Source organism: Neovison vison, chromosome 9 (genome assembly GCF_020171115.1).
Source record: "Neovison vison isolate M4711 chromosome 9, ASM_NN_V1, whole genome shotgun sequence".
NCBI lineage: Eukaryota > Metazoa > Chordata > Mammalia > Carnivora > Mustelidae > Neogale > Neogale vison.
In genome coordinates, this window is record NC_058099.1 from 30,976,340 (window position 1) to 31,003,095 (window position 26,756).

At 37.5% G+C, this 26,756-nt stretch overlaps 1 protein-coding gene across 1 annotated transcript in view; it reads left to right on the forward strand.

Annotated features, from left to right (window-relative positions):
- Positions 1–26,756, forward strand: part of ERP44 (endoplasmic reticulum protein 44) — a 93,529-nt gene that overhangs the window by 23,346 nt on the left and 43,427 nt on the right. The window contains exons 2-4 of the mRNA XM_044265261.1: positions 12,083–12,155; positions 14,071–14,110; positions 18,548–18,663. Coding sequence (XP_044121196.1) covers positions 12,083–12,155; positions 14,071–14,110; positions 18,548–18,663 — 229 coding nt within the window. The remainder of the gene's footprint in view (positions 1–12,082; positions 12,156–14,070; positions 14,111–18,547; positions 18,664–26,756) is intronic.

The following is a 26,756-nucleotide window of genomic DNA, read 5'->3' on the forward strand; positions in this document are numbered from 1 at the left end:
TTCCTATAAAATTTCCTATTGCTTGATGCTGCTGCCTGTATCCCCATGGTGTCATTTCACATTTCATCCATTGTTTCCTTACAGTAGTTCTTGGGCTTGATTAAATTCAGTTCAGTTTCAGTTTGGGGGGTTAAGAACACTTCACGAGTAGTGCTTTTTATTTCCTATTGCATCCTATCAAGAAGCATTAATATCTGGTTGTTCCACTTTTAGTGATGTTAAGATTGCTCAGTAACAGTGTCAGGGTAGTTGTTCCGTGTTGTGATTAACTCTTATCTTCTTGAAAGCCTAGGCAAAAGGGGAGTATGACATACTGTGTAATTCCCATTGTTGAGTGTCTAGCAGTTATCTTTTGAGAATAGATAATGACTTTGCCAAGAACTGTGGATAACTCTTCAATTAAAATACTTGAAAGAGGGGTGCCTGGGTGGCTCCATTGGTTAAGCGTCTGCCTTCAGCTTGGGTCATGATCCCAGAGTTCTGGGATTGAGTCCCACACTGGGGAGTCTCTGTTGCCCTCTGCCCCTCACCCAGCTCCTGTGCGCTCTCTCTCTCAAATAAATAAATAAAATCTTTTTAAAAAAAGATGTAAAGTACTTGAGAGAATCTTCTCTCTCTTTTTAATATGAAAGAAATAATTAAATTTGATAATCTTGCTAGATGTTTTATATGTGTGTGTATGTATATGTGTGTGTATATGTATACTTGTGTATATGTGTGTATGTGTGTATATGTATGTAGACTTACATCCCTTTCTGTAGTGCCTAGTACAGTGCCTGGCATGTATGTTAATAGATGACTTAGTGAGATATTTGTAGAATGAATGACCTATACAAAAGCATGTATGTACCAATATATATGTAGATTCTCTTAAGGGAACTTTCCTTCATCAGGCATCCTGGGCAAGAATTACATTGTAGCACAAGAAGAGTAGTCATAAATTTCTCTTGGCATATATTTGCAAGTATTTGTTCTGGACTGTAAGATCCAGTGTTAGGTACTGATCAGGAGACAGTGGAATGTTGTCTCACACTATGCCCCCCATCCCTGCCCCTGGTTCCAGAATGTGTACAGAAAAAGAAGGTAACAATTTTCATCTTTTTTTTTTTAAAGATTTTATTTATTTATTTGACAGACAGAGATCACAAGTAGGCAGAGAGGCAGGCAGAGAGAGAGGAGGAAGCAGGCTCCCCGCTGAGCAGAGCGCCCGATGTGGGACTCCATCCCAGGACCCTGGGATCATGACCTGAGCCGAAGGCAGTGGCTTAACCCACTGAGCCACCCCAGGCGCCCAAGTAACAATTTTCATCTTAACTTTTCTCTCAATTCCCATGCTTTGTCAATACCACCATTACTAAAATTTGGGGTTTTAGAGGAATATAGGATGATTTTAAGATAAGAATCCTTTTACACATCGAGAAGATCACTCCCAGTTCTGAAAAGCTTTTGACTTCCTTTGAAGGTCAGAGAACTATATTGTCTATTCCAGGTAAATTAGTTCATCCCCCCCTTTTTTTTTTAAGTTTTTAATTTTAATTCTAGTACAGTTAACATGCAGTGTTGTATTAGGCACTCATCAATTTTTTTTTTTAAAGATTTATTATTTATTTGAGAGAGAGAGAGAGCACAAGTGGGGGGAGAGGGAGAGGCAGGCTCCCTGCAGAGCCGGGAGCCCAATGTCTTGCTTCATCCCAGAACTCAGGGATCATGACCCAAGCTGAAAGCAGATGCTTAGAGTGACTGAGCCACCCAGGGCCCCAATGTCAATTTTTTTTTTTTTTTTTTTTGTAAGTGTAGTTGACACAGTGTCATATTAGGTTCAGGTTTACAGCATAGTGATTAGGCAAGTTCATACATTATGCTCTGCTCACCACAAGTGTAGCTACCATCTGTCACCATACAACACTGTTACAGTACCATTGACATATTCCCTGTGCTGTGCCTTTTACTTCTGTGCCTTATTCAGTCCATAACTGGAAGCCTATATCTTCCACACCCCTTCACCCATTTTCCCATCTCCCTGATAGTAACCATCAGTTTGTTCTCTGTATTTATGGGTCTGCTTCTGCTTTTTGTGTTTGTTTTGTTTTTTAGGTTCCACGTGTAAGTGAAATCACATGATACTTGTTGTTCTCTGATTTATTTCATTTAGCATAATACCCCTAGGTCTGTCCATGTTGTTACAGATGGCAAAATCTCATCTTTTTTTTTAATGGCTGAGTAATGTTCCAATATGTGTATGTGTGTGTGTGTGTATGTACGTACATGTGTGTGTATACACACGTACACATGCACCATACCTTCTTTATTCATTCCTCATGGATGGACACTTGGGTGCTTCAGTATCTTGGCTATTGTAAATAATGCTGCAGTAAACGTAGGGGTGCATGTATCTTTTTGATTCAGTGTTTTTGTTTTTTTGGGCAAATACTGAGTAGTGAAATTATTGGATCATATGATACTTCTATTTTTAATTTTCTGAGAAACCTCCTTACTGTTTTCTGCAGTGGCTGCACCAGTTTGCATTCGCACCAGCAGGGCATGAAGGTTCCTTTTTCTCCACATCCTCACCAACACTTGTTTTTTTTGTCTTTTTTATTTTAGCCATTCTGACAGTAGGAGGAGATTTCTCGTTGTTGTTTTGATTTGCATTTCCCTGATCATAAGTGATAATGAGCATCTTTTCATAATGATGTTGGCCGATTGTATGTCTTTGGAAAAATATCTCTTCAGGTCCTCTACCCAGTTTTCATCATATCTGTGTGTGTGTGTGTGCGTGCGTGTGTGTGTGTGTGAGTGTGTGTGTGTGTGTTGTATAAATTCTTCATCTATTTTGGATATTAATCCCTTATTGGATATACCATTTTAAAGTGTCTTCTTCCATTCAGTATGTTGCCTTTGTTTTATTGAAGTTTCCTTCATTGTGCAGAAGCTTTTTATTTTGATGTAATCCCAGTAGTTTGTTTTTGTTTCTCTTGTCTTAGGGGAAACATACCTTGAAAATGTTGCTACAGCCAATATCAGAGAAATTACTGTCATGTTGTCTTCTTCTTTTTTTTTTTTTTAAAGAATTTATTTATTTATTTGACAGGGAGAGATCACAAGTAGGCAGAGAAGCAGGCAGAGAGAGAGAGGAGGAAGCAGGCTCCCTGCTGAGCAGAGAGTCTGATGTGGGACTCAATCACAGGACCCTGAGATCATGACCCGAGCCAGAGGCAGCGACTTAACCCACTGAGCCACCCAGGTGTCCCTGTCGTGTTCTCTTCTAAGATTTTTATGGTTTCAGGTCTCACATTTGGGTCTTTCACCCATTTTGAGTTTATTTTTATGTACGGTATAGGAAAGTGGTCAGTTTCATTATTATGTATGTAGCTGTCCAATTTTCTCAGCACCATTTATTGAAGAAGCTTTCTTTGCCCCATTGTATAATCTTGCCTCCTTAGTCATAGATTAATTGACCATATAATTGTGGGTTTATTTCTGAGCTTTCTATTTTGTTCCATTGATCTCAGTCCATTTTTGTGCCAGTACCACACTGTTTTGGTTAGTGAAGCTTTGTGTAGTACGTTGTGAAATGACATCAGTTTTAATGGAGATCTATGCGTGATCAGGTAACTAATGTGCAAGAAAAAGTATCAATTTCAGCAATTTCTTTTTATTTTTTATTTTTTAGAGGAAGGGGTTGTGCAGAGGGACAGAGAGAATCTTAAGCAGGCTCCACACCCAGCATGGAGCCGGCCTCCGGTCTTCATCTCACAATCCTGAAGTCATGAGCTGAGTGGAAATCAAGAGTCAGACACTTAACTGACTGAGCCCCCCCAAGCGCCCCTATTTTTATTTTCTATGGTTGTTTCTATTGGCAGAATTTGAGTTTAGGGTTTATATTACTTTTATTTGAATGATTATTTGGGGGGTATAGAATTTATTTTCCCAAACATGTCTGCACTCACCATATCTTGACTTATTTAATGAGGAATGTTGTAATTGTTCTCATGTTTCTTTATAAAAGCATATTGGTTCTGACTTGTCCAAAATTTGTATCACTTATCCAAAAGTTACATCACTGAGCAACTTAAGGATTAAAGTAGCTTCCATGTGTTATTCTATACTTAGTCCTATTTTTCCCCTTTCTTTGAACTTCTAGTTCATTATAATACTTCTGGGAATACTAACAGTGAGATGTGCCTCGATTGATACTCAGCTTCAAGGCTCTTACAATGCTTGTCAGCCTCAGCTTTTTTTCTCTGGGGACCTTTCATATCTCTTAGCTCCTTGCAGCCAACTGAAAATCTCTGTGCTTCTGTTGCCTGCAAGCTTAATGCAAAACTCAGAGTCAGAGAAGTGGCCCCAGGGAGGAGAAACAGCCTTGGTCTCATGGCATCCAGATTTCAGGTAGCAGGCTGGTTTGTCAATCTGGATTAGAATGGAAGAGAGCTGTTGCTTGGTACATTACTTATTTCTTACTATAGGAGAGACGCAGTTTGTAAAGGGCTTTGAGACTCTCCTGACAGGCAGGAAAATGAAAGATTTAGCACAAATACACTAAGCTATTATTGTAGAATGCCTAGCAGATGTAATGTCAATTGAGAACGGTAATGCCACATGGAAGGAAACATTCTCTGTTAAAGCTTCTATTTTATGCCAGTAATTTTCATGCAGAAATATCTATTCAGGCAGTAGGCAGCATACTTCAAAAAATTAACATCTTTGTAAATTTCTAATAAGATTACAGACTCCACATTTTTTTAAACTACAGTATTTTGCATGTCAATACAGACTTCTCACAAATGAGTCTTGCTTGTGCCTGTGTTCATATTTGAGGAGTAAAAACATTGTACAGAATTTACAGTGGTTTACGTGCTTGCTTGTAGAGTCAGATGCTTTGCTCTCTAAAGCAGTGCTTCCTAAATGTTAAGGTACATGGGAATCACTTGGGGATCCTATCAAAGGGGAGATTCTGATTCATAGGTCTGGAGCCCGATAGTTTGTGTTTCTCACAAGGTCCCAGGTGATGCCAGTGCTGCTACATTAGAGACCATTATTCGAATAACAAGATTTTAAGATATTATGCTTTAAAACAAATTCACTGGAAATACTTTTTTTCTAACACATTAACTAAAATATGTTAATAAAACACTTAAAGCAAAGCCTTGCTAATAAATGCTTTTGTGGCTTACCAATCTTGCTAACAGAAATAATACCTAATAACATCTTCTGCCTGATACTTTATTAGATTCTGGTCCTAAAAGTTCTAAATTATTGATTTTCATGACTGACTTAACACCTAAAAATGAACAATACAAAAAGTATTAGATTTTGGGGGTGCCTGGGTAGCTTAGTTGGTTAAGTGTCTGCCTTTGGCTCGGGTCATGATCCCAGGGTTCTGGGATTGAACCCCCACATCAGCCTCCCTGCTCAGTGGGGAATCTGCTTCTCCCTCTCCCTCTGCTGCTCCCCCTGCTTGTGCGCTCTCTCTCTCTCTCAAATACACAAAATCTTAAAAAAAAAAAAAAAGTATTAGATTTTTATCCATCAGTGTAACATAGCTATTCTTAAATAAGAGTGTTCCATGTGTGGAAGTGTCTGGAAATCATGTCAGAGTATATAGCTTGGGGGGGGGCACAGAAGCAGGTGTAACTATAAGCTCAGCCCAGCTCTTGGTGAGATGGAGGGCGTTCTGTAGGAGTCCCGAGGTTCCCTCTCTATCTAAGTCTGTAAATAATCACCTAGTGGTATGCTCTTCACCATTACATAATTAAAAACAAGTTTTAATAGACTTTACTCCTATTTGATAACCTTATCCTCAAACATGTTAAAAATGTTTGTTGGGGGGCACCTGGGTGGCTTAGTTGACTAGTTAAGTGTCTGACTCTTGATTTTGGCTCAGGTCATGATCTCCGGGTTGTGAGATCTAGCCATGTGTCAAGCTTATGTGGAGTGTGGGGCTTGCTTAAGATCGTCTCTCTCCCTCTTCATCTATGCCTCCCCCACCCCCAACTCATTCTATCTCTCCTCTCTCTCAAAAAAATGTTTGTTGGCTGTTCTCGTTCCTGAACCTCTTTCCCCCATTTCTCACTTCCAGCACTGTCCCTCTATATTCTTAGTGTATTAACATCATCTGCTTCTTCATTCACTTAGTACATGCTTGAGTACTTACTGTATACAAGGTACTTACTGTATAAATACTAGGTTAGTGTAGTAAATGATCTATGGGATACAAAATTGAATAAGGTGCAGTCTCTCTTCCAACGTACTCAGTCTCCTGAGGGATGTAAGATAGCATGGATAACCTGTGTGAATTAATAATCTGTTAACACCCTCTGGAAAGTTCTCTGTGGGTTCGGGGAGAGAGAAATGAATCACTGGGGTCTGGGATCATCAGGAGAGTATTCATAGAAAAGATAGCTTTTGAATTGGGTCTCAAAAGCTAGATAGCGCTGTTGGCAAGCAGGATGTTCAGAGAGGGAAGTGTACCAGTGAAAGGCATGGATGCAGGACAGTAAGGAGATGCATTTTAGGAATCACATGTACTGTAGACTCCTTGCATTCTTTTATTTGTAGCTTCAGGCTATGGACTGTTGGTTTGTGAGTGACCCTTGAAGGGTTTTCCCGAGTTACTGATTTTATTTCCTTGCAAAGAGCCTAGTGTCTCAGTCAGTGAGTGAGTCTAGTAATTGGTTCAGCAGCATTCATATCCATTCTTTATTCTTCTCTGTTCATTCTCATTCCATTTTTCCTTTTACTGTATGTTATGTTGGAAAACATATACTTAATAATTTAGGATTTGTGAGGAGCTTGTTATAATTCCGTTTGCTAAAGGTCTGTATACAGGGTGACAATATGATTTATTGCCTGAACTGGGACCCATTTGGAAGGATTGGTGCTTTTAGTAATATGCCATGGCAACAGGCATAAACTGGGTTTGTCTCAAGCCTGACGGAGTATCTGGCCCATGAGAATATCTGATTACTCTGTACTTCCTGGTAGTTGGAGGATAGGCTATGGATCGGGAGCAGTAGGATGTTATTTAGGAAAGCAGGTCTGTGGATGGTCCTAAATGCCAGGTTAAGGATTTAGGCTTTTATACTGTAGACAGAGAAGATCCCTTGGAGGTTTTTTTTGTTTGTTTGGTTTTATTTTTATGTTCTTTTGTCATACGATTTGATGTATGCAAAGCAGCATTTGGAAAGATTAATCTGACCTCTGTGGGCAGGTTAGATTGAAGGGAAACACTCAATTCAGAGAGTGTCATAGTAGTTCCCACTTAGGGTATATTTGAATAACAGCCACTCAAATGGGCTTCATGTACAATGAAAATGTGTTAATTTATTTTTATAGTTATGAACAGAGAAGCTTTAATAATTTGCTTCCAATAGGTATTATTCTTACTGACTTAGTTCATATTTCTGAAGATCCTGTTGGATTAGTGTCTTATTCAGTTAATGTTTTCACAAAAGAGGAACAGTTCTGGGATTTAGCAGTGAGAGCCAGAGCATTTTTTATGGGCTAGCATTCTAGCATGCACATATATGTATATGTTAATATTGTCACAATTAAAATTTGACTTAACACTGAGAGTGCTCACTCAAAAAATCTTTACAAAATTTATTTCTAAAATAGTCTTTCATCATGTAATTGGTGTTCCATTGTATCTTGTTTCAACTTGATGTCTGTCGGGAAAGAATATAATTTCACAGTAGCTTCCATTCCTCTAGTGCATGTTTTGCCTTTTTCTATTCCCATCCTATGGAATAGGTTGAACTTTTGAGAAAGGAGAGTTATTTTTGACCAGGAGAACCAGACAGATCTCCATGGAAGAAGAAATCAATCTTTGAAGGATTGATTATGCAGTAGCAGAGAAGCCAATACTCTGGGTAGAGGAAACCTTGTATGCAAAGAGATGAGGAGGGTTGCCTGGGTGGCTCAGTCGGTTAAGTGTCTGACTTGTAATCTCTACTCAGGTTATGATCTCATAGGTCGTGATCTCATGGGTCATGTGGTCTAGCCCTCTTGGCGCTCTGCACTCAGCAGGGAGTCTGCTTGAGATTCTCTCTACCCCTACCCCCACTGTGTGTGCTCTCTATTTCAAATAAGTAAATCTTTAAAAAAAAAGGAGAGAGAAGAGGGAGCAGAAAAGTTGTGGGATGTGCTTTGGGAAAAGCAACTGGCTGCTGTCTGGCTTCTGAAATGCTGTGGAAATAAGAGACTGACATGGAGGATACAGGGCAATTGAAGGAAAGGAAAGCTTCTTAGTTCCCAAAGATATCTCAATTTTTTTTTTTTTTTTGGTGCAAAATGGTGGTTTATTAAAGCACGGGGACAGGACCCGTGGGCAGGAAGAGCTGCTGCCCTGGGTTGTGAGGGTAGGCATGTTATATACCTTGCGGTTGGGGGAAGGTGACCTTCTAATGGAAGAAAATATTCTTTACTTGTTGGAGAAGCGCCTATTTAAAGCTAGCCTGTCAACTTTTTTTTTTTTTTTTTAATGAAGTAGGGTATGATATTTGACATTTCACTGATATGCCTTTTATATAAGATCATATCACTTGATACATCTCAGATTGAGATGTTTAATATTTCAAAACTCACAAGAAATGCATGTGGATGGAATTATCTATTGACTTCTAGGTGACTGGAGATGCTTCTCAGTTTTCTTGGCAAGAAAAAGAGCTAATGAACTGAAGAAAATGACCAACTTATAAAATATCCTAAGTTTACATCTGTATATTTACATTTATTGTCTAAATAGTCCAGCATTAGAAGCTAGAATTCTCCATGTCTAAGATCTTCTATTCAAATTGTCTTTATAGATTTTTATTGTTTCTTTTAAAGAAAATAAATTTAAAAGTTTACTTCAAGTCTTAATTTTAAAAAAATGAATGATTACACTCCATCTCTTCCTGGTCTAGAGCTACTTGTCTTTATTTTACTTAAGCACTAAAGCATTTGACATAAAGATGTTTCCCTGGGAGAATTTTGTTTAGGCTTAAGGCTGACATGAAAAGAAACAATTTGTCAGACTAGTGGAGCTTGCTAACAATTTAAATAAACAACCTGTCTTTCCCTTTATACTGCATATTAATAAAAATGTTAATGCTGAAACACCTCTTTTACACCCTACAGGGTGGAGAGATGATTGGGTCAGAGACCATTTTCTTGCTTTGGGCCCTCGTGAACACATCTGTTAGCTGAATGTGTCTTTATTAATAAGCATGATGTTTCTAAACTAATAGGTATTTAATACAACAAAACTTTTTTAAACAAAGTTTGATTGTTGTCTAATTTTTGTTATCACCTGGCATGTATATATTTTTGCCATGTAAATATTTCAAAGTAAAAAGCACTTAAATTTAGAATATACGTTTCTGTAAACAACTTTGATGGGTGACAACTAACTCTTCAAAAAGGGCTTCCTTGGACTATACAACCGAAGATGGTTATCTGTATTTGACATTTTTTCCCCCTCTTTATCATCACTATCTGAAGAGCTTCTCCAGGTAGAGCATACCATGCCTTCTGCATTTGTGCCCTCAGTACCTAGCAGATACTCCGTAAATGACTGTCAAGTTATTTAATGACTTGACTTTGATAATGATCAACTTTGTTGTTTTATGATATTTTTGCATCACCTTCTTGAATTTTTCAATGCAATTCACTCTGAAATCTTGTATCAGTATAATTGGCTTTGTTAAAAACAAAACAACAGGCCCAAAATGGAGTTACTTATGCTAATAAGCCCCATGTTACCAAACTTAGAATAGTTTTGATTCTCCCAGAAATGGAATTTTAATTAATTAATTTTTAAATTAGCATATAATGTCTTATTTGTTTCAGGGGTACAGGACTGTGCATCATCAGTCTTACACAGTTCACAGCACTCACCATAGCACCTATCCTCCCCAGTGTCCATCACCCAGCCACCCTGTTCCTTTAACCCCCAGCAACCCTCAGTTTGTTTCCTGAGATTAAGTGTCTCTTATGGTTTGTCTCCCCCACCCCAGTCCCATCTTGTTTCATTTTCCCCTCCCTCCCCGCCACGAGCCCCCACCCTGCCTCTCAAATTCCTCATATCAGGGAGATCATATGATAATTGTCTTTCTCTGATTGACTTTAGAAATGGAATTTTAAAACAGTCAGCAAGGAAATGCCTGGTCCATAGTAGTTCACTAATAATGCCTCATAGACCTCTGGAATCCCTGAAAGGAAAGTGACTTTGCAATAACCCACTTTTTTTTTTTTTTTTTTTTGACTAGTAAATCTTCCTTCTTCCTGCTCACTTCTGCCTTTTATTTCATTTTATACAGGTCCTTGGAGCTCCTTTTCTCTCTGTTAGATTAGATGCTGCCCGATTAAAATTGATTTTTGCTCAAATGAATTCTTAAAATTTTTAATATGCCTCAGTTAATCTTTCAACAGGTTGCACAGCTGGTCATACACTGATGAGGGAAGGATCTGTTAGTTGAGATATAGATACTGAGGGAATAATGACTAATGAGGGAATCACATCTTTCCAGTTAATGTTTAAAGTGTTAAAATAATGAAATAAGTTGTATATGTCAATATATTCAGAGATTTTTAACTTAGCTAGTTTACTTTTAGCAGAGTATAATTTATTGGTAGCTAACAGAAATGGTAGTCCACTATTGGTTGCATGATTATGGTAACTTGAAAATAAGACTAGTGCTATTTGGCTTTTTCTAAAAAAATTATAAATTAATAGAAATATTTCAAATAGCTGTGCTTGTTTACATGCCAACATCAACATGGCTCTTTATACCATTCAGAAATTGAATTGTTGGTGAAGTAGTCACTTTTTGAGTTATAATAGTTGTGACTACTAAGGTGTCTGTGAAATGGGTGGGCACAGGGGTAGTTAGTTTTCAGTCTCTCGTCAGGGCCTAACTTAGTTGTCACTCCGTAGCCACAGTTCAGTGAATGGATTTCCATAAACACACAGGGTGTTAAAGGTGGAACCTAAAAATAAAATACACTAAGTATTACTTTTTAACTGAAGTGAACTGTTGCTAGTTTAGTTTATCTTTTCTTTATTTTACAGATGGCAAACTAATACTTTCTTTGATAAACTTGAACTTTGGGTTCAATGTTTTGGAAGTAGAAAATTCGTATACTCTTTTTAAGAGCCTCTTACTTAACACATTGTTATCACCAGTATGTCAGATGAGGCAGGAAAGGCTTTTGGTTCACAACTTGACGTCTTTCTTGTTCTTCTCTTTATTGTTTTGTTTTATCTTAGACACATGGTAGGGATAGAGTCAGCAGACTTAGCTTTGGTTTTGTATTCTTTCCAAATAGATAATAATACAGTAAATTTTTTCTTGCTGCACCATAAATTTGTTGCAATATTAATTTAAAAGAATGAATCAGTTCTTAATTTCTTAATTTAGAAACAATCGCTTTTGTGTATTTGGAAATATAGGAAGTTTTATTTGACCAATTTCTAGGTTTAGAAGTTAGTACTTCCGGGGTATCCTGGTGGCTCAGTAGGTTAAGTGTCTGCCTTCAGCTCAGGTCATGATCTCAGGATCCTCGGATCGAGCCCCACATCAGGTTCCCTGCTCAGAGGGAGTCTGCTTCTTCTTCTGCCTTTCCCTCTGCCTGCCTCTCCCCCTGCTTGTGCTCTCTATCTCCTACTCTGTGTAAAATAAATAAAATCTTAAAAAAAAAAAAGTTCTTCTATTGTGTTGATCTAGTGAAGGGTTAGAATAATAATAAAGATAAAACTAAAACAATTGATGAGTGATTTTGTAAATAAATGGAACCAGCTTAAAAAATTTTCATTCTCGGGGCGCCTGGGTGGCTCAGTGGGTTAAGCCGCTGCCTTCGGCTCAGGTCATGATCTCAGGGTCCTGGGATCGCGTCCCGCGTCGGACTCTCTGCTCAGCAGGGAGCCTGCTTCCCTTTCTCTCTCTCTGCCTGCCTCTCTGCCTACTTGTGATCTCTCACTGTCAAATAAATAAATAAAATCTTTAAAAAAAATTTTTCATTCTCTTTTTATTAAAGTTTCTGTATTATTTGCCTTTTATGGAAACATTCATTAATTTCTCATTTTTTTAATTTACAGGTAACCTGGGTTTTTACTCCTGTAACAACTGAAATAACAAGTCTTGATACAGAGAATATAGATGACATTTTAAGTAAGTACCTTGATATTTTTAAAGTACACTTCTTTATAAAGAGCTAGTTTGTATACAAAAACAAAGTTAAATCTCAATTACAAAACAGTTGGGGAGCTGGCATTTTGTTTAGTTTCATGGTTTCCTGAATTAAGAAAGCATTTTGGTTTTGATTTGTAGTAAAATTTAAAATGTGTTAAGTCTCTTTTCCTGTGTTAAAGATAAACTTTCAGTCTTGTTATATTTCTTTGCCTTGTCATAAATACCACTGATATAAAGTATTTTGCTAGAGCTTACTTAGAGGCTAGCAGTTCCCACTGTGCGATACCAGATGATCATGATCTTAGGACATGGTCTAGAAATATTTCATCTTCTTTAACTTTTAACTAATTCACTGACTCTGATTTTTTTTATTGTCATTGGTTCAGTTAACTTAAATAAGTGTTTTACTGAATGCTTTGTTTTCTGACAGTGAGATTGTGAATACAGTTAACTTGGAGGAGGGGAACATTTCTGTTTTTAAAAAGAGTAGAGGGAAGGTAAACACATGGTTGATAGAAAAATCATAATTTAGGAGATTTAAGAAAATATACAATGCATAAATGATTTCTTCTTCTTCTTTTTTTTTTTTTTAAAGCACTTCATTTTATCCACAGTTGTAAGCAGAACTAAACCAAAAATAAGAAAAGTAAAAGGAGTTACTCATTGAACATCATATACTGTTTTATGTTCTTGGAACTAGTTTTAAATGCTAAAAAGTCTATGCCACATTCTGGGATCTCTTTAGAGCAATGATTCTGTAACCTTTAGCATGCATGAGTCATGTGGAGGACTTATTAATATCTGTAGTGCTAGGCCTGGTTCTAAGTTTCTAACAGAAACTGCTAACCCCTACCTGAGAATTTGCATTTCTGTAAGTTTCTAGCTGCTGCTGGTGCTTCTGGTCCAGGGAGTGCATTTTGTGAACCACTGCTTCAGAGTGCAGAAGCAGGTGGATAAAAACTGTTTGAAGGTAAAAGAGGAAGAAGAGAATTGAAACTCACAAATCATTCTCCTTTCATTTTTCAAATTCTAGAATATCTTTATGTTTTATTTTTGTGAGTATTGAGGAGTTTAGTTTCTCTATGAAGTTTAAGCAAAAGGAACAAATGTATCTTTGTCATGACTTCACATCCTCATATGCAAACGATGCTGTTATTTTTGCAACAGAGAAGAGCTGTTTAATGAATAGGAACCAGAAAGCGTGCATGTTATGCAGCATTATTAGTTGTAGATCACTTGTTGCAATGAGGTGAGACATCTGAACTTCAGAAATAGCTTAGTTACACAGGTCTCTTCTGTGAAATAGAATTTTTTTGCAGAGCCAGTTCTCAGTTATTCATGTATAAGGGAGATCAAAAAATGGATGAATAAGGCACACCTTGGTTGCTTAGTCGTTGATCCTCTGGCTCTTGATTTCAGCTCAGGTAATAATGCTCTCAGAGTCATGAGATCGAGCCCTGCTTTGGTGCCCACTTAAGGTTCTTTCTCTCCTGCTACTCCCCATCCCCACTCACACTCGCACTTTCTCTCTTAAGAAAAAAAAAAAAAAGGATTATTCAACTCCAGATCACCCCACCACACTTTGAATGAGAGTAGGCTATTGAGTAGTTTACTTTCCTGATCTGGCTTTGATTCCCCTTTTGTTTTATATTAGTTCAGTGAAGGTATAAAGATGGAGGATATAGAGAAAAGGATCAGGGATTCCCACAAATTATATAATCTGTCTGTGGCTCTGTGTATGGGTTTCTGAGTGAGAGGTAACTTAATTGTTACTGTGTGTTTTTAGTAGGCCCCGTAAATGAGAAAAAGACCATGATGGAAACCATCTCTTTGATTATGTCAGTTATATGGACACAATTAACTTGGATTGTTTGGTTTTGTTTTTCAATTTCAGACAATGCTGATGTTGCTTTAGTAAATTTTTATGCTGACTGGTAAGTAATAATTTTATTTTTGTTTTTTGTTTTTTGCAGTAGGGGGTGAAGTTGCATTATTTAGTTTTGTTGTTTTTTTTTTTTTTCTTTTATCTTGCTACATGTGAATTTTTCTTTGCTAGAAGGAGTGAAGGGGGAAGCCTTTTTCTTATGTGGCACAATATTCCATATACAAAGTCAGTTAAGGTTGTCACAAAGTGAGCAGCTTAATTTCATGATCATTTGTATTTTAAGAGAAATACAGATCTGATTCCATCATCCCACATCTTAAAAGCAGTAACAGAAACTCAAATCCATCCCCTCTACCCCCAACACATCTTTCTGTTTCTGTCTCTCTCTCTCTCTCACACACACGCACACACATACACACACATTTTAATTCTATTTTTCCTGACTAAGGAAGTAGGACAGTGTTTGGAGGTGAGGATGTGGATATGGTGAGTTTAGAAGGAAATTTCTTGTTGACACTTTTTAAACATGTGTCTTCTACTACTTCTAGGAAGCCTTTGCTCCTTCCCCTGTCTGAATCAGATTCTTGTCTTTTGTGTTCATATAGTACTGGATACCACTTTCTTTTTCTTACTACATTATTTTGTCGTTTATATTTGTGCCAATCAACAATGAGAGCAGAGATAATATTTTAGCATTCTCAGCCTCTAAAACCCCAGGCGTAAACACATAGTAGATGTTAAAGAATGTGACATGGAGATGGGTAGAAGGGAGCTTGAATTGGAGGGAAGTTGGAAACTCTCACATAATCCTTATTCCTAAACAATCTATCTTATTTGACCCTTTAAGCCTTACTAGCTACTCGTTACCACCACCCTGCATCAGGCCACAGTCCAGCTTACCTAGACCCTTGTGACAGGCTCCTTATTTATTTTCTGTGTGTCAAGTCTTATGTGTCTCCATTCTTTTCTCTATAAAGTAAGCCAGAGTGGTCTACCTAAAGAGCAAATTGAATAAGGTTAAAGCCCTCATCTTAAAGCCCTTACATGGTGCTCCAGTAACTTTAGGTCTGAAGTCCCTTGCCTTCGCCTAAAAGGCCCCCAGTGACTTCAGACCTGAAGTTACCCTACCTCCACATCTTATTTCTTGGCATCTCTCCACTCTCACATTCTGTTCCAGTTGTACTGAATGTATTTCAGTTTCTGTAATATTCTGTACTCTTTCATTACTGGACCTTTCCTTAAGTTCTTTTCTCTGCCTGGAAGGGGCACTCTTCTCTCACCCATTTATTTGCATAGTTTAGTCTTAACCATCTTTCAAGTCTTAGATTAGATAACCACTTCCTCCAGGTCACCTTCCTAGATCAGTAGTCCTACCCTATTCCAACCCTTTATCTATCTTCCCATAACACCACATACTTAGCTCATCAGAACACTTGCATGCTGCAGTGGAGTTGGTGGCTACCTGCTACAGCCTTAGCTTTTTGAGAAGTTACCGTATCTATCTTTTGTCAACATTAATCCCCAGGCACTCTGCATAGTACTTGGCTGATAAGTACATAATAGATATTTACTGAATGAATGATGTATAGCTATTTAAAGAACTTCAGTAAAATGTTGAAGATATACAGAGAAAATGCCATTTCTAAAATGTATAACCAAGGTAGCATTTTCCAAGGGAAATTGGGTTTGTCCACATGTAACAGAAGCCACAAAATTGGGTGTAAGATTATCTAGTGCAGTCCACTTTAAAAATAAACTTCAGACCCAGAGGAGGGAAGTGTCTTCTCAAGGTTAGCTGACAGAGTCATGGCAGAGTTAAAACTAGAACACATTTCTCTTGATTGAGGGATTTTGTGTGTTGTAAGAAAGAGAAATAGAATGTGCCACTGACCTTGTTGCAAAAGCTGAATTGGAAGTGTGGACTAATTGCAGTTATTTGGGAGAAGCCCCAAAGAACACCTTGAGTTGTTCATGAATTAGTACTCTTTCATTCAGCTCAAAAAACTTAAGAAATTGATCATATGACGCTCAAAAAACTTAAGAAATTGATCATATGACACAGGCTTATACTGTGTGGCCTTAAAGGCTAGATTCTGAGTTCTGTTTGGAAGTTATGAATGTGGCACAGTTTAAGGAAGAATTCTCTAATAGAGCTGCCTAAAAATACTGTCTGCCTCCGAGAGTAATGAAACATAGTAGGTACTTAGAAATGCTGTTATGTGCCAGGCTCTGTTATGTACATTGTTTTTAATGCTCAGAACTACCCTGCAGGTAGGTATTATAATTTCCATTTTAGGTTGAGGAAATTGAGGCTCAGAAAGGTCATACGGCTAGTAAGTGGTGGAACTGGGATTTAAACTCAGGTATGTCTGACTCCGAAGCTTATTCCCACCCCTGCTCCCACTAGGTCATACTAATAAGTATACTAGTAATTACCCCCAAAATTGTCCCTGCAAAGACTTTTACCCATTTGGTTGATATGTAATGGGTGGATTCAAGCACTAGAATGGAGATTGGATGGAGATGACCCTTAAGGCCTTTTTAATAGATCTGTTGCTTTTGTTACATTTTATAAATGTAACTGTCCATATGTACGGATACATGTGTATGAAGGTATGGTGCTACTGCACTGAATTTTTATTTCATCTTTCCCATTCACCTTCTGGTATTCAAATTGGTCCTATTTTAAACATGAACCTTTGCTTAAATGCTTACTGGGCAGCAAACTGGACAATCCAGAAAGGAGCCCCTAATATATGCCTTTACCTTGCCCTTAAGCGAGGAGCTTATGCACTTATGCATATCCTAATTCTTCAAGAAACCATTCATCAGTTCCTACCCTTTGCCTCCTTTGCCCTCCAGCACCATATTTTCAGCACCATAAGAAATTGCAAACTTAAGGTGCCTGGCTGGCTTGGTTGGTTAAGCATCTGACTCTTTGTTTCGGCTCAGGTCATGGTCTCAGGGTTGTGAGGTTGAGCCCTATGTGGGGCTCTGCACTGGGCACAGAGCCTACTTAGGATTCTTTCTCTCCCTCTACCCTTCATGCTTCATGCTCGTGCTCGCTCGCTCGCTCTCTTAAGAAAAAAAGAAAAAAGAAAAGAAAAAAAAAGAAACTGCGAACTTACGGACTTAGCCTTTCCTGTTCCTCCATCCTATCAGTTTAATCATTTAACAGACATATATTGAAATGCTTATTAGAATACATAGTCAAATAAGACACGGTCCCTGATGTCCACAGACCCCACCCACCTATCCCAGATGGGAGAGATTTAAGAATGCTAAAAGAGGAAAGAGCCACTTGAAAGCAAGAGATTGAAGATACAGATTGTGTCTCCTTGATATATTCTAGGACATCTCCTTAGGAAGTCAGGTGAGTGGGCTAGAGGAGGTATCTATAAAAAGAGACAAGGAGGAAGGATACCGTTTACACCGTTTCACAGGCTTTATCAGACTTTTGTTGAGTTATACTTTATAGGTATGACCTAATCACTGGTGCATTAAAGGGTACACGGGCTTCATTTAAGTAAATTCCTTGATGAAAAAGGACTCGAAGCAATAGTTGCAATTACAGTTGTGTTTTGTTTTGTTTGCTAAAAAGTAGTACCTTTTTCGTACAAGAATGGCTATTCTAACCCCGCTGGCTGTGTGCTGATTCTGATTCTTCTCTTTCTTAGCAAATCTGTTTAATAACCTACAACATATTTGTGAGGTAGTTGGCCTGAATAAGGGACAGTCAGAATTAGAAGTATCAAGTTTCTGGAATATTGTAGGGTTGGTCCCCTTTTTTAAAAGTAAAAATAGAACAAACAGAAACGACAAAGGAAACATGAATAGAAGTCTTGTTTGGGAATTGCACATTTTTGCTCCTAAGCTTAATATATTTAAATGTTCATAGATATGAAAGCCTGTTTTAACCAGGAGTACATTTTGAGGGGGGAACATTATATTGTATACTATATATTTGTTTTATGCACCTTACTTATTTAGTATACTAACTTGCCTGTGAAATTTGATTGACCTAGTCAGGTGAATCCGTCTACTATTTGCAATAAACTTACTTACCCTCATAAGAATTTTGTATAGTATCTAGAAATATGTTCATTATTTAGAGAAAGCTGATTTCTCATAAATATCCAAGTCTTAGTAGTTGCAAATCCAAGTAGAGATACATCCTCAGGGCTTATATTTGACTTGTTTCTCTGCCTCTGGGAGAGATCCTTACCTGTGTGCTTTGTAATATTGGCCCTTTTCTTAATGTGTAAAAACCAAATCTTTTAATGTACAGTCTGAATTGGAGTAGTCTTTAAATTCAAAATTGTCTTTATCCTCAATCCATGACATCCAGGTGCATGACTAAGTTAACTATGAGATTGTCTCAGAAGTCGTTTATTGTGCATATACTACATATCAATGGATAATAACTGTAATAGGATTTTATTCCTTCTGCTTTTGAGTTGTAATTGGTATCCTTCTTTGTGTGTAGGTGTCGTTTCAGCCAAATGTTGCATCCAATTTTTGAGGAAGCTTCTAATGTCATTAAGGAAGAATATCCCAATGAAAATCAAGTAGTGTTTGCCAGAGTTGATTGTGATCAGCACTGTAAGTACCTCAGTAGGAAGTCTGGAAGAAGTTGTCCTATCCCCACCTCTCCTGCTACACACACAAACACACACACTCACTCTTACTCTCTCTCTTTTCTCTTTCAATGCTAAAAAATGTTTTGCTTTAGATGGAAGGTTCTAGTGACTTTGGATAAATATTAATATTTTATCTTTATGTACTTATAATACTACTTTGCATTTTGCCTGCAAAGTAATTACTTTTTAAAATTAAAATATAGTAGAATAAGCATATAGGTAGTAAATCATAACTAGCAATGTTTCTGCCAAAGCGAATACCAAAATCAATAAATAAAATTGAAATAAAATTTTAGGGAAAAATGGATTTCTGTTAGATCTAGCATCCTCCAGAAATGCTTTTTGTAGTCATTGCAGATGAAATTATCTCAGATTTTTGTGTTTCTGTTATTTGAAAGTACTAAAATTGGCTTAGACTGTCTTTGAGGTATAATTAGCTGTAGTTACAGATTAGAGTTATTGAGAGTGTTGAGAAACTTAGGATAGACTCATGGATAGTCCAGCCTCTTGGGTTTCACTGGTCCTAGTGGAGTGTGGTTTTCTGTATCCATGACAGATCTCGCTAGCTTGAGCTGGTGAGCCTGCGGCGGTTTTTCCTCCTGGTGTGTCCATCACACGTGAACTCTCCTCTCTCCTGGTACCAAACTGACCATGTTTTGCAGTTCTGGTTCATGTGTCTTAGTTGTCTCACCCGTTGCAATGTCAGTTCTTCAAAGGCAGGAACTTTTTTCTTTTTCTTTTTTTTTTTTTTTTTAGTTCTAATTCTCCCATTTAAGTGGAGACCAAACCATTCATCTTGAATCTCATGCATCTGACGATTTCTGGGAGACAGAGACTGCTTGTTAAAAGCTTGTTACACTGAGTTACTGGCAAGTTGGCCTGAATACAGAACTCTCCATACTGCAAATTTCTTATACTTTGCTCTTAGCCTGATGATTAGAATTAGTATGTGTGTGTGTGTGTGTTTGTGTGTGTGTACACTGACTTTTTATTTTACTGATGAGAAATGGAAGCAAAGTGACTTAACCACTGTCAGTTTAACATCTAGTGAAACCAGAATTAGAATCCACATCTCCTGACCAAATACCTTCACACACCCATTACTTTCTTTTCTGTTCAGGTTAAACATTTGGGGGTGGTTACTGGTACAGAAATGCTTAACAGCAAAACATTTCAGTATTTTACAAACCATTAGCCCTCATTTCTGCCTTTTGGGATTCATAACTAGATAAGATGAAGGGAGCAGTAAAAGTTGTCAATACAGTCACAGGCTGCGTTTTCACATTTTCACACTATGCTCTGGATCATTCCTCCCACTTTTCACTGGCAGAGATGGTGTTTTTAGTGTGGGCTCTCATTTCACATCTTTCTGGTTTTTATGTATTTAATTAGACATTACAGTATAGACAGTAGTCCCTAACTTTCAGTGAATTTGGACCATAAAATCTGAAACTGTGCTCTCAAACTTATAGTCATTGGGAAAGCAAATTAACTATTGTTGAACCATAAATATCATTTGTTCTTATTTTTAAACAAATTAACTTCCTTTAATCAGGCTCTCTTTTTGTGGGAGTGAACATCCATAGTTCAGATGCTTTTTGATCCATGAGAGATCTATAAAATTAATTTTTTTACTAATGAAAGTTATATCTGAGACATAGTATAATCTCTTTAAATATTTTATCCCTTCTGTGTAATTCTTCATTTTTAAAAAGTGATATTATGAAGCCCTTATTGATGATTTAGTTATATTTTCCACTCTCTTTAGAGATTGTAAGACACGCTGGCCTCTGTGTCACTCCTTAGATACCAGTTGGAATGTAGAGGTTTTGAACTGGAACCTCCTTAAGAATCCTGTGGCCTGGGGAGAAACGTCTGTTAGGTCATTCTTTGGTAGGATTTGTTTCTTTTTAAAAGGAGATTTGTTGAGATATAATTAAGATAAACTGCACAAGTTTACATTACACAATTTAATGTTTGAAACATGTATACATCTGTGAAGCCATCACCACAATCAAGATAGCATATCTGTCATTCCCCAAATTGTCCTTGGTCCCTTTCTGGTCCCTTTCTCCTCCCATCAGTCTCAGGGGACCATGGAATTACTTTTTGTTCTTAGAGATGAGTTTGCATTTTCTAGGATTTTATGTAAGTGGGATCATATGCTGTGCTGTGTGTGTGCGCGGTGGTGTTTTTTTTACTTGGTTTGGTTATTTTGAGATGGTTGCGCGTATCGTTTGTGTTTATTACAGAGTGGCAGTCTGTTGTATGGCTCTGCACCGCAGTTCTCTCATACTCTTATTGACAGTGGGGTTGTTTACAGTTTGGGGCTATTACAAATGAGGCTGCTATAAACATTGAGGTACAATTCTTTTTACAAATGCTTTCATATTTTCTGGGCAAATACTTAGCTGTGAAATACCTGGGTTGTACGTTAGTTTATGTTTGACTTTGTAATAAACTGCCAAACTGCTTTCCAAAGTATTTGTACTGTGTTACATATCTATTAGCAGAGTAGACGCATTCCAGTTGTTCCCTATCCTTGCCAACACTTGGTATGGTCAGTCTGTTTAATTTAACATGGCTGTTAAATGATGAGCAGGTATAATAATTTCTTACTGGGTTTTGAGAGCCCTTTATATATTACAAACGTAAGTTCTTTTTTCAGGTGTGTAATTTGCAAATATTTTCTCTCATCCCCCTCTCTTAAGAGTGTCTTTCTTTTTAATTGTGGTAAAATCCACAGAATATAAAATTTGCCATTTTTACCATTTTGAATTGTGCAGTTTTGTAGCTTTAAGTCTATTCACGTTGCTGTACAACCAGTCTCCAGAACTTCATCTTGTAAAGCTGAAAACATTGCACTTATTAAACAACTCCCCATTTCCCCCAGCCCCAGCCCCTAGCAACCACCATTTTACTTTTTATTTCTATGAATTTGATGACTCTAGATACCTCACATAAGTGGAATCATACAGTATTTGGTTTTGTGTCTGGCTTATTTCACTTACCATAATGTTAATGTCCTCAAGGTTCAGCCATGTTGTAGTATGTGTCAGGATTTCCTTCCATTTCAAGGCTGAATAGTATTCCATTGTATGTTGTATACCACATTTTGTATATTCACTCATCTGTTGATGTACACTTGGGTTACTTCCACCTCTTGGCCATTGTGAATAATGCTATGAAATATTTCTTTGAGGCTTTGCTTTCAGTTCTTTTGGATATAAACCCAGAAGGAGAATTGCTGAATCACATGGTAATTAAATTTTTTTGATTTTTGCGGAACTGCCATACTGTTTTCCCCAGTAGCTGTCCCAATTTTACATTCCCACCAGCAGTGGACAGGGGGTCCAGTTTTCCCCACATCTTTGCCAACACTGGTTATTTTCTGTTTTTGTGATCACAGCTGTCCTAAGGGGTGTGAAGTGCTACTTCATCCTGGTTTTGATTTGCATTTCCCCGATTAGTAACATTGAGCCTCTTTTCCTATGCATCCTGGCCATTTGTATATCTTTTTTAGAGAAATACTCTGTTTGAGGCCTTTTCCCTGTTTTTAATCTGGTGAATTTTTGTTGTTAAGTCATAGGAGTTCTTTATGTATTGTATTCTGGATATTAACCCCCTATTAGATAAATGATTTGTAGTTATTTTTTCCCATTCTCTTGGTTATATTCTTTGCACAGAAGTTTTGTTTCATTTTAAGATTTTATGTATTTATTTGAAAGAGAGAGAGAGTGTGTGTGTGAGAGATTACGAGCAGGGAGAAGGGATAGAGAGAGAAGCAGAGCTCCATTGAGCAGGTAGTCTGAGCAGGACTCAATCCCAGAACTCTGGGATCATGACCTGAACCGAAGGCAGACACTTAACCAACTGAGCCCCCCAGGATCCCCAAAAGTTTTAAGTTTTGATGTCCAGTTTATCTTTTTACATTTATTGCCTATGCTTTTGGGGTCCTAGTCAAAAATAATTGCAGATCCAATGTTCTGGAACTCTTCTACATTTTCTTCTTAGTGCATTACAGTGTAGGTTGTTATGTTTAGTTTTTTATCCATTTTGAGTTAATTTTTTTGTGTAGAGTGCAACATAAGGATCCAATTTTATTGTTTTGCATGTGGACATTCAGTTTTCCTAATACCATTGGTTGATGAGAGTATCTTCTCCCCACTGAATGATCTTAGTACCCTTCATCAATAAACATTTGACCACATGTGTGAAGGTTTGTTTCTGGACTCTGTTTTGTTCCATTTGTCTGTATGTCTGTCTTTGTGCCAGAACCACGACTTTTTGATGACTATAGCTTTATACTGAGTTTTGAAATTAGGAGGTGTGAGACCTTCAATTCTGTTTGAGAGTGTCTTTTGAAGGCCATATATTCTTAATTTGATGAGTCCAACTTACTTATTTTTAAAATGGATTATGCTTTTCATGCTGTATCTAAGAAATCTTTGCCTCACCCAGGATCTCAGAGATTTTCTGGTATGTTTGCTTTCATAATTTTCGTAGTATAAAGTTTTACATTTTGCTCTCTGATCCATCTGGAGTTAATTTTTACATGTGGCACAATGTATGGATTGGAGTTCATTTCTTTGCATATAGTTATCAAGCTGTTCTGATATTATTTGTTGAAAGGACTATTCCTTCTTCATTGACTTTGCATCTTTTTCAAAATCAGCTGACTGTATAGGTGTGGATCTATGTCTAATCTTTCTGTTCTGTATTGTTGGTGTCTTTATCTGTGACTGATTTGTCTGTGTTTATACTGGTACCACACTTTCTAGATTACTGTAGCTTTATAAGTCTTGAAGTCAGTAATATATAAATCTTCCAGCTTTGTACTTTTTTTTCAAAGTGGTTTTGCTATTTTCGTTGCTTTGGCTTTCTGTATGACTTTTAGAATCGGCTTGTTAATTTCTAAGCAAAGTGAGGGGGGAAAAGTGCGAAGATAATATGGTGAGTTCTCTTAATAGTCCTTTACGCAATTTATTCTAATGTTGACATATTACATTACCCTGCTACATTTCTTACAACTAAGAAACTATTTCTGTTCCAAAATCCAGGATATTGCATTTAAGTATCAGGTCATCTTGACAGTTGGTAGTTTTGGGGAGTATTGATCAGGTATTTTGTAAAATATTCTCATTTTGGGTTTGTCCGGTGTTTTTTCTTAAGTCTCACACATCTTTGTGAAATCTGTCCCTAGTTATGTCTTGGTTTTGGGTGCTATTCTAAATGGCATTGATTTTTAAATTTAAATTTCTGATTGGTCACTACTAGAAGTAAAACTGATTTTTGTATATTGATCTTATATCCTGGTACTTAAGAATTCTAATAGGTTTTATGTAAGTACGGTTGGATTTTCTACAAAGACAATTACATTGTATGCAAACAAAAAGTTTTACTTTTGGTGGTCTGTGTGTCCTTACAGTATTCTTTTTGGCAAATGTACCCACTTGCTGCTTTAGTATTAATTTCTCTGAGATAGAAGATATATAAAGCTTTCTAGCAAAGGCAGAAGGTGACTTCGGATTGAAGATACCATTCTGCCCACATGCGGCTTGTTCTTATTAATTACCTTCTGGCACTGTGGCATCCTGCTCTTTCCTGCCCTCTGATATGTTGTCTGTCTTGCTTCTGATGTACTATGTCACTCAGGCTTTCCATCCAAAGTAAGAGTGTTATTCTTGGAAAAGTTCCTATGAAAAGTTTCTAGTCCTATTGCTGGGAAAAAACGATGTATATAATGTTCACTTGGATTTAGATGTGCTTTTACACACATTATTTTTGTTATCTTCACCATAGCTCCTTGAGTCAGATAGTGTTATTAATTCATCCAACAAAAAATTTTCTGTATATGCCTTTTGTCATGCAATACGCACAGGTTCTAGACATACAGCAATGAACTAGATACACCCAGAAAGGCAAGAGAAGTAAATACACAATTGCTCCTTGTGAAACTTCTCTGAAGAGAGGTGTTGGATGCTATGAGATAATCCAGGTCTGACTTAGTCCCGGGGGGGTAGAGAAGGCCTTTTTGAGACAATGCTGTGAGGCCTGAAGACAGAGTAGGCATTTTTAAGGGAAATAGAGGAAGAAGTGTATTTTAGGCATAGAAACTGAAAATTCACCCAACTTCTACGTAAAAATGTCTGCTACAAATTATATTATAGTCTGTTTAAATTATCTCCAGCAGGTCAGTGTATAAACAAAAATGAAATTACATGTATGTGGCATTATCATTCCTTACAGTGTGTGGCCCAGCCTCCCCTAAGTTAGAATTCTGTGTTCTAATACCAGAACCCCACTGCTTACCAAAGTTCTATACAGTTGGACAAGTTACTTGAAAAATCACTAAACTTGAGTCAGCGCTTGTTGCCACAGTGTGTGCGCATATGTGCATGTGCGTGGCAAGAAAGAGAAATCTGGCAATCAGATGTGATAAAAAGTGTTAAATCTAGGTGAGGGTGTACAGGTGCTCACTACATTACTTTTCCATATTTTATGTGAGTTGGAAAATTTTCAAATACAAAGTTGGTATAAAAAGTCTGTGAACCTGGAGCGCCTGGGTGGCTCAGTCTGTGAAGCATCTGCCTTTGGTTCAGGTTGTGATTCCAGGGTCCTGAGATCAAGCCCCGTGTTCGGCTCCTTGCTCAGAGGGGAGTTTGCTTCACCCTCTCCCTTTGCCCCTCTCCCCACCTGTTCTCTCTCTCCCTCTCTCTCCAAACAAATAAATAAATAAAGTCTTAAAAAGAAAAAAAAAGACTCCTAACCTGTACTTTGTCTTTGGTTAAGGAAAGAGCTGGAAGGAGTGTCTTGTTGCTTGAGAGCTTTCGAGAAAATATGTGTGGAAGAAGCTTGAAATCTGTACAGGTGTGCTGTGCTATTGTTAATTGTAATTTCTGTTTATTTTTACTGTGATAAATGGCCTTTAGCACAGTCATTGAATTTGAAAAGAACTTTCTTGAATAGACTTTCCCTGGCATTTTGAGGACAACTTAGAGCCACTTAGTGACTTCTGGAAACACCCACAGTTCTGTCAGTGGCTGTCAGAATTTTTCAGTGCAGACCTCCTGTGAGCAGGTCTGGCAGTTGAGGCCATTTTGTTGGTCCTGAAACTGCTGCCTTTCATGAGTTGTTACCTCCTGGGCATGAGCACGTCTGTCTGACCACCAGCTGTCACGGAAGGTAAGAAGTGCCTTTGTGAAGAGTCTCCCATTACCAGGTGGCATTTATGCCCATAATTGCAAAGATGACTTATTAGTTAAGAAACAGAATAAATCCCTATCAGTAGGTAAAATTAAGAAAACCCCCGTATCTTATCAATATATGCTGAAAGACTTGACCAAAAAAAAAAAAAAAAGTGTATGTTCCTGGAAGAAATTAATGTGGCGAAATGTATGAATCAGCCCTGGCTTGCATGAAATTTTTAAAAACTTTAATGACTATTTTATTGCTTCCTAGTCGGTTGCAAGCTTGAAGTGAGGTGTGACCCATATCTGAATTTATTTGTGAAATCTAACTTCACGATAAATTTTGTATATTGTCTTGGGAATCTCTGCCCCTGCTAAGTTACCTTTTTTTTTTTTTTTTTCTTTATTAGCCCTATTTAAGAATTAAGGATGAGGGGTACCTGGGTGGCTCAGTTGGTTAAGCATCTGACTCTTTATTTCAGCTCAGGTCATGATCTCAGGATTGTGGGATCGAGCCCCACATCAGGCTCTGCACTGGGCATAGAATGTGCTTGAGACTCTCTCTCCCTCAGCCTTGCTCCCTCTTCTCTCTCTCTCTCTCTCTCGCTGTCTCTCAAATAAATAAATAAATTTTTTTAAAAAAGAATTAAGGATGAGGTGAGACTGTAAGGTCAAAAGCCAAACAACATAATTATATAACTATTAAAATGTAATGGCTCTAATTTTCACAAAACATTCCAAGTGAATATTTCAGAGTAGTCCCTTTAGGGAGGAAATACATGTACTCATTCCTTAGATTGTGTTGGAAATTCTTTGGGAGTTGTCTTCTATGCCTCTTCCCTAGTTGGTCAGGAAGGCCGATCTC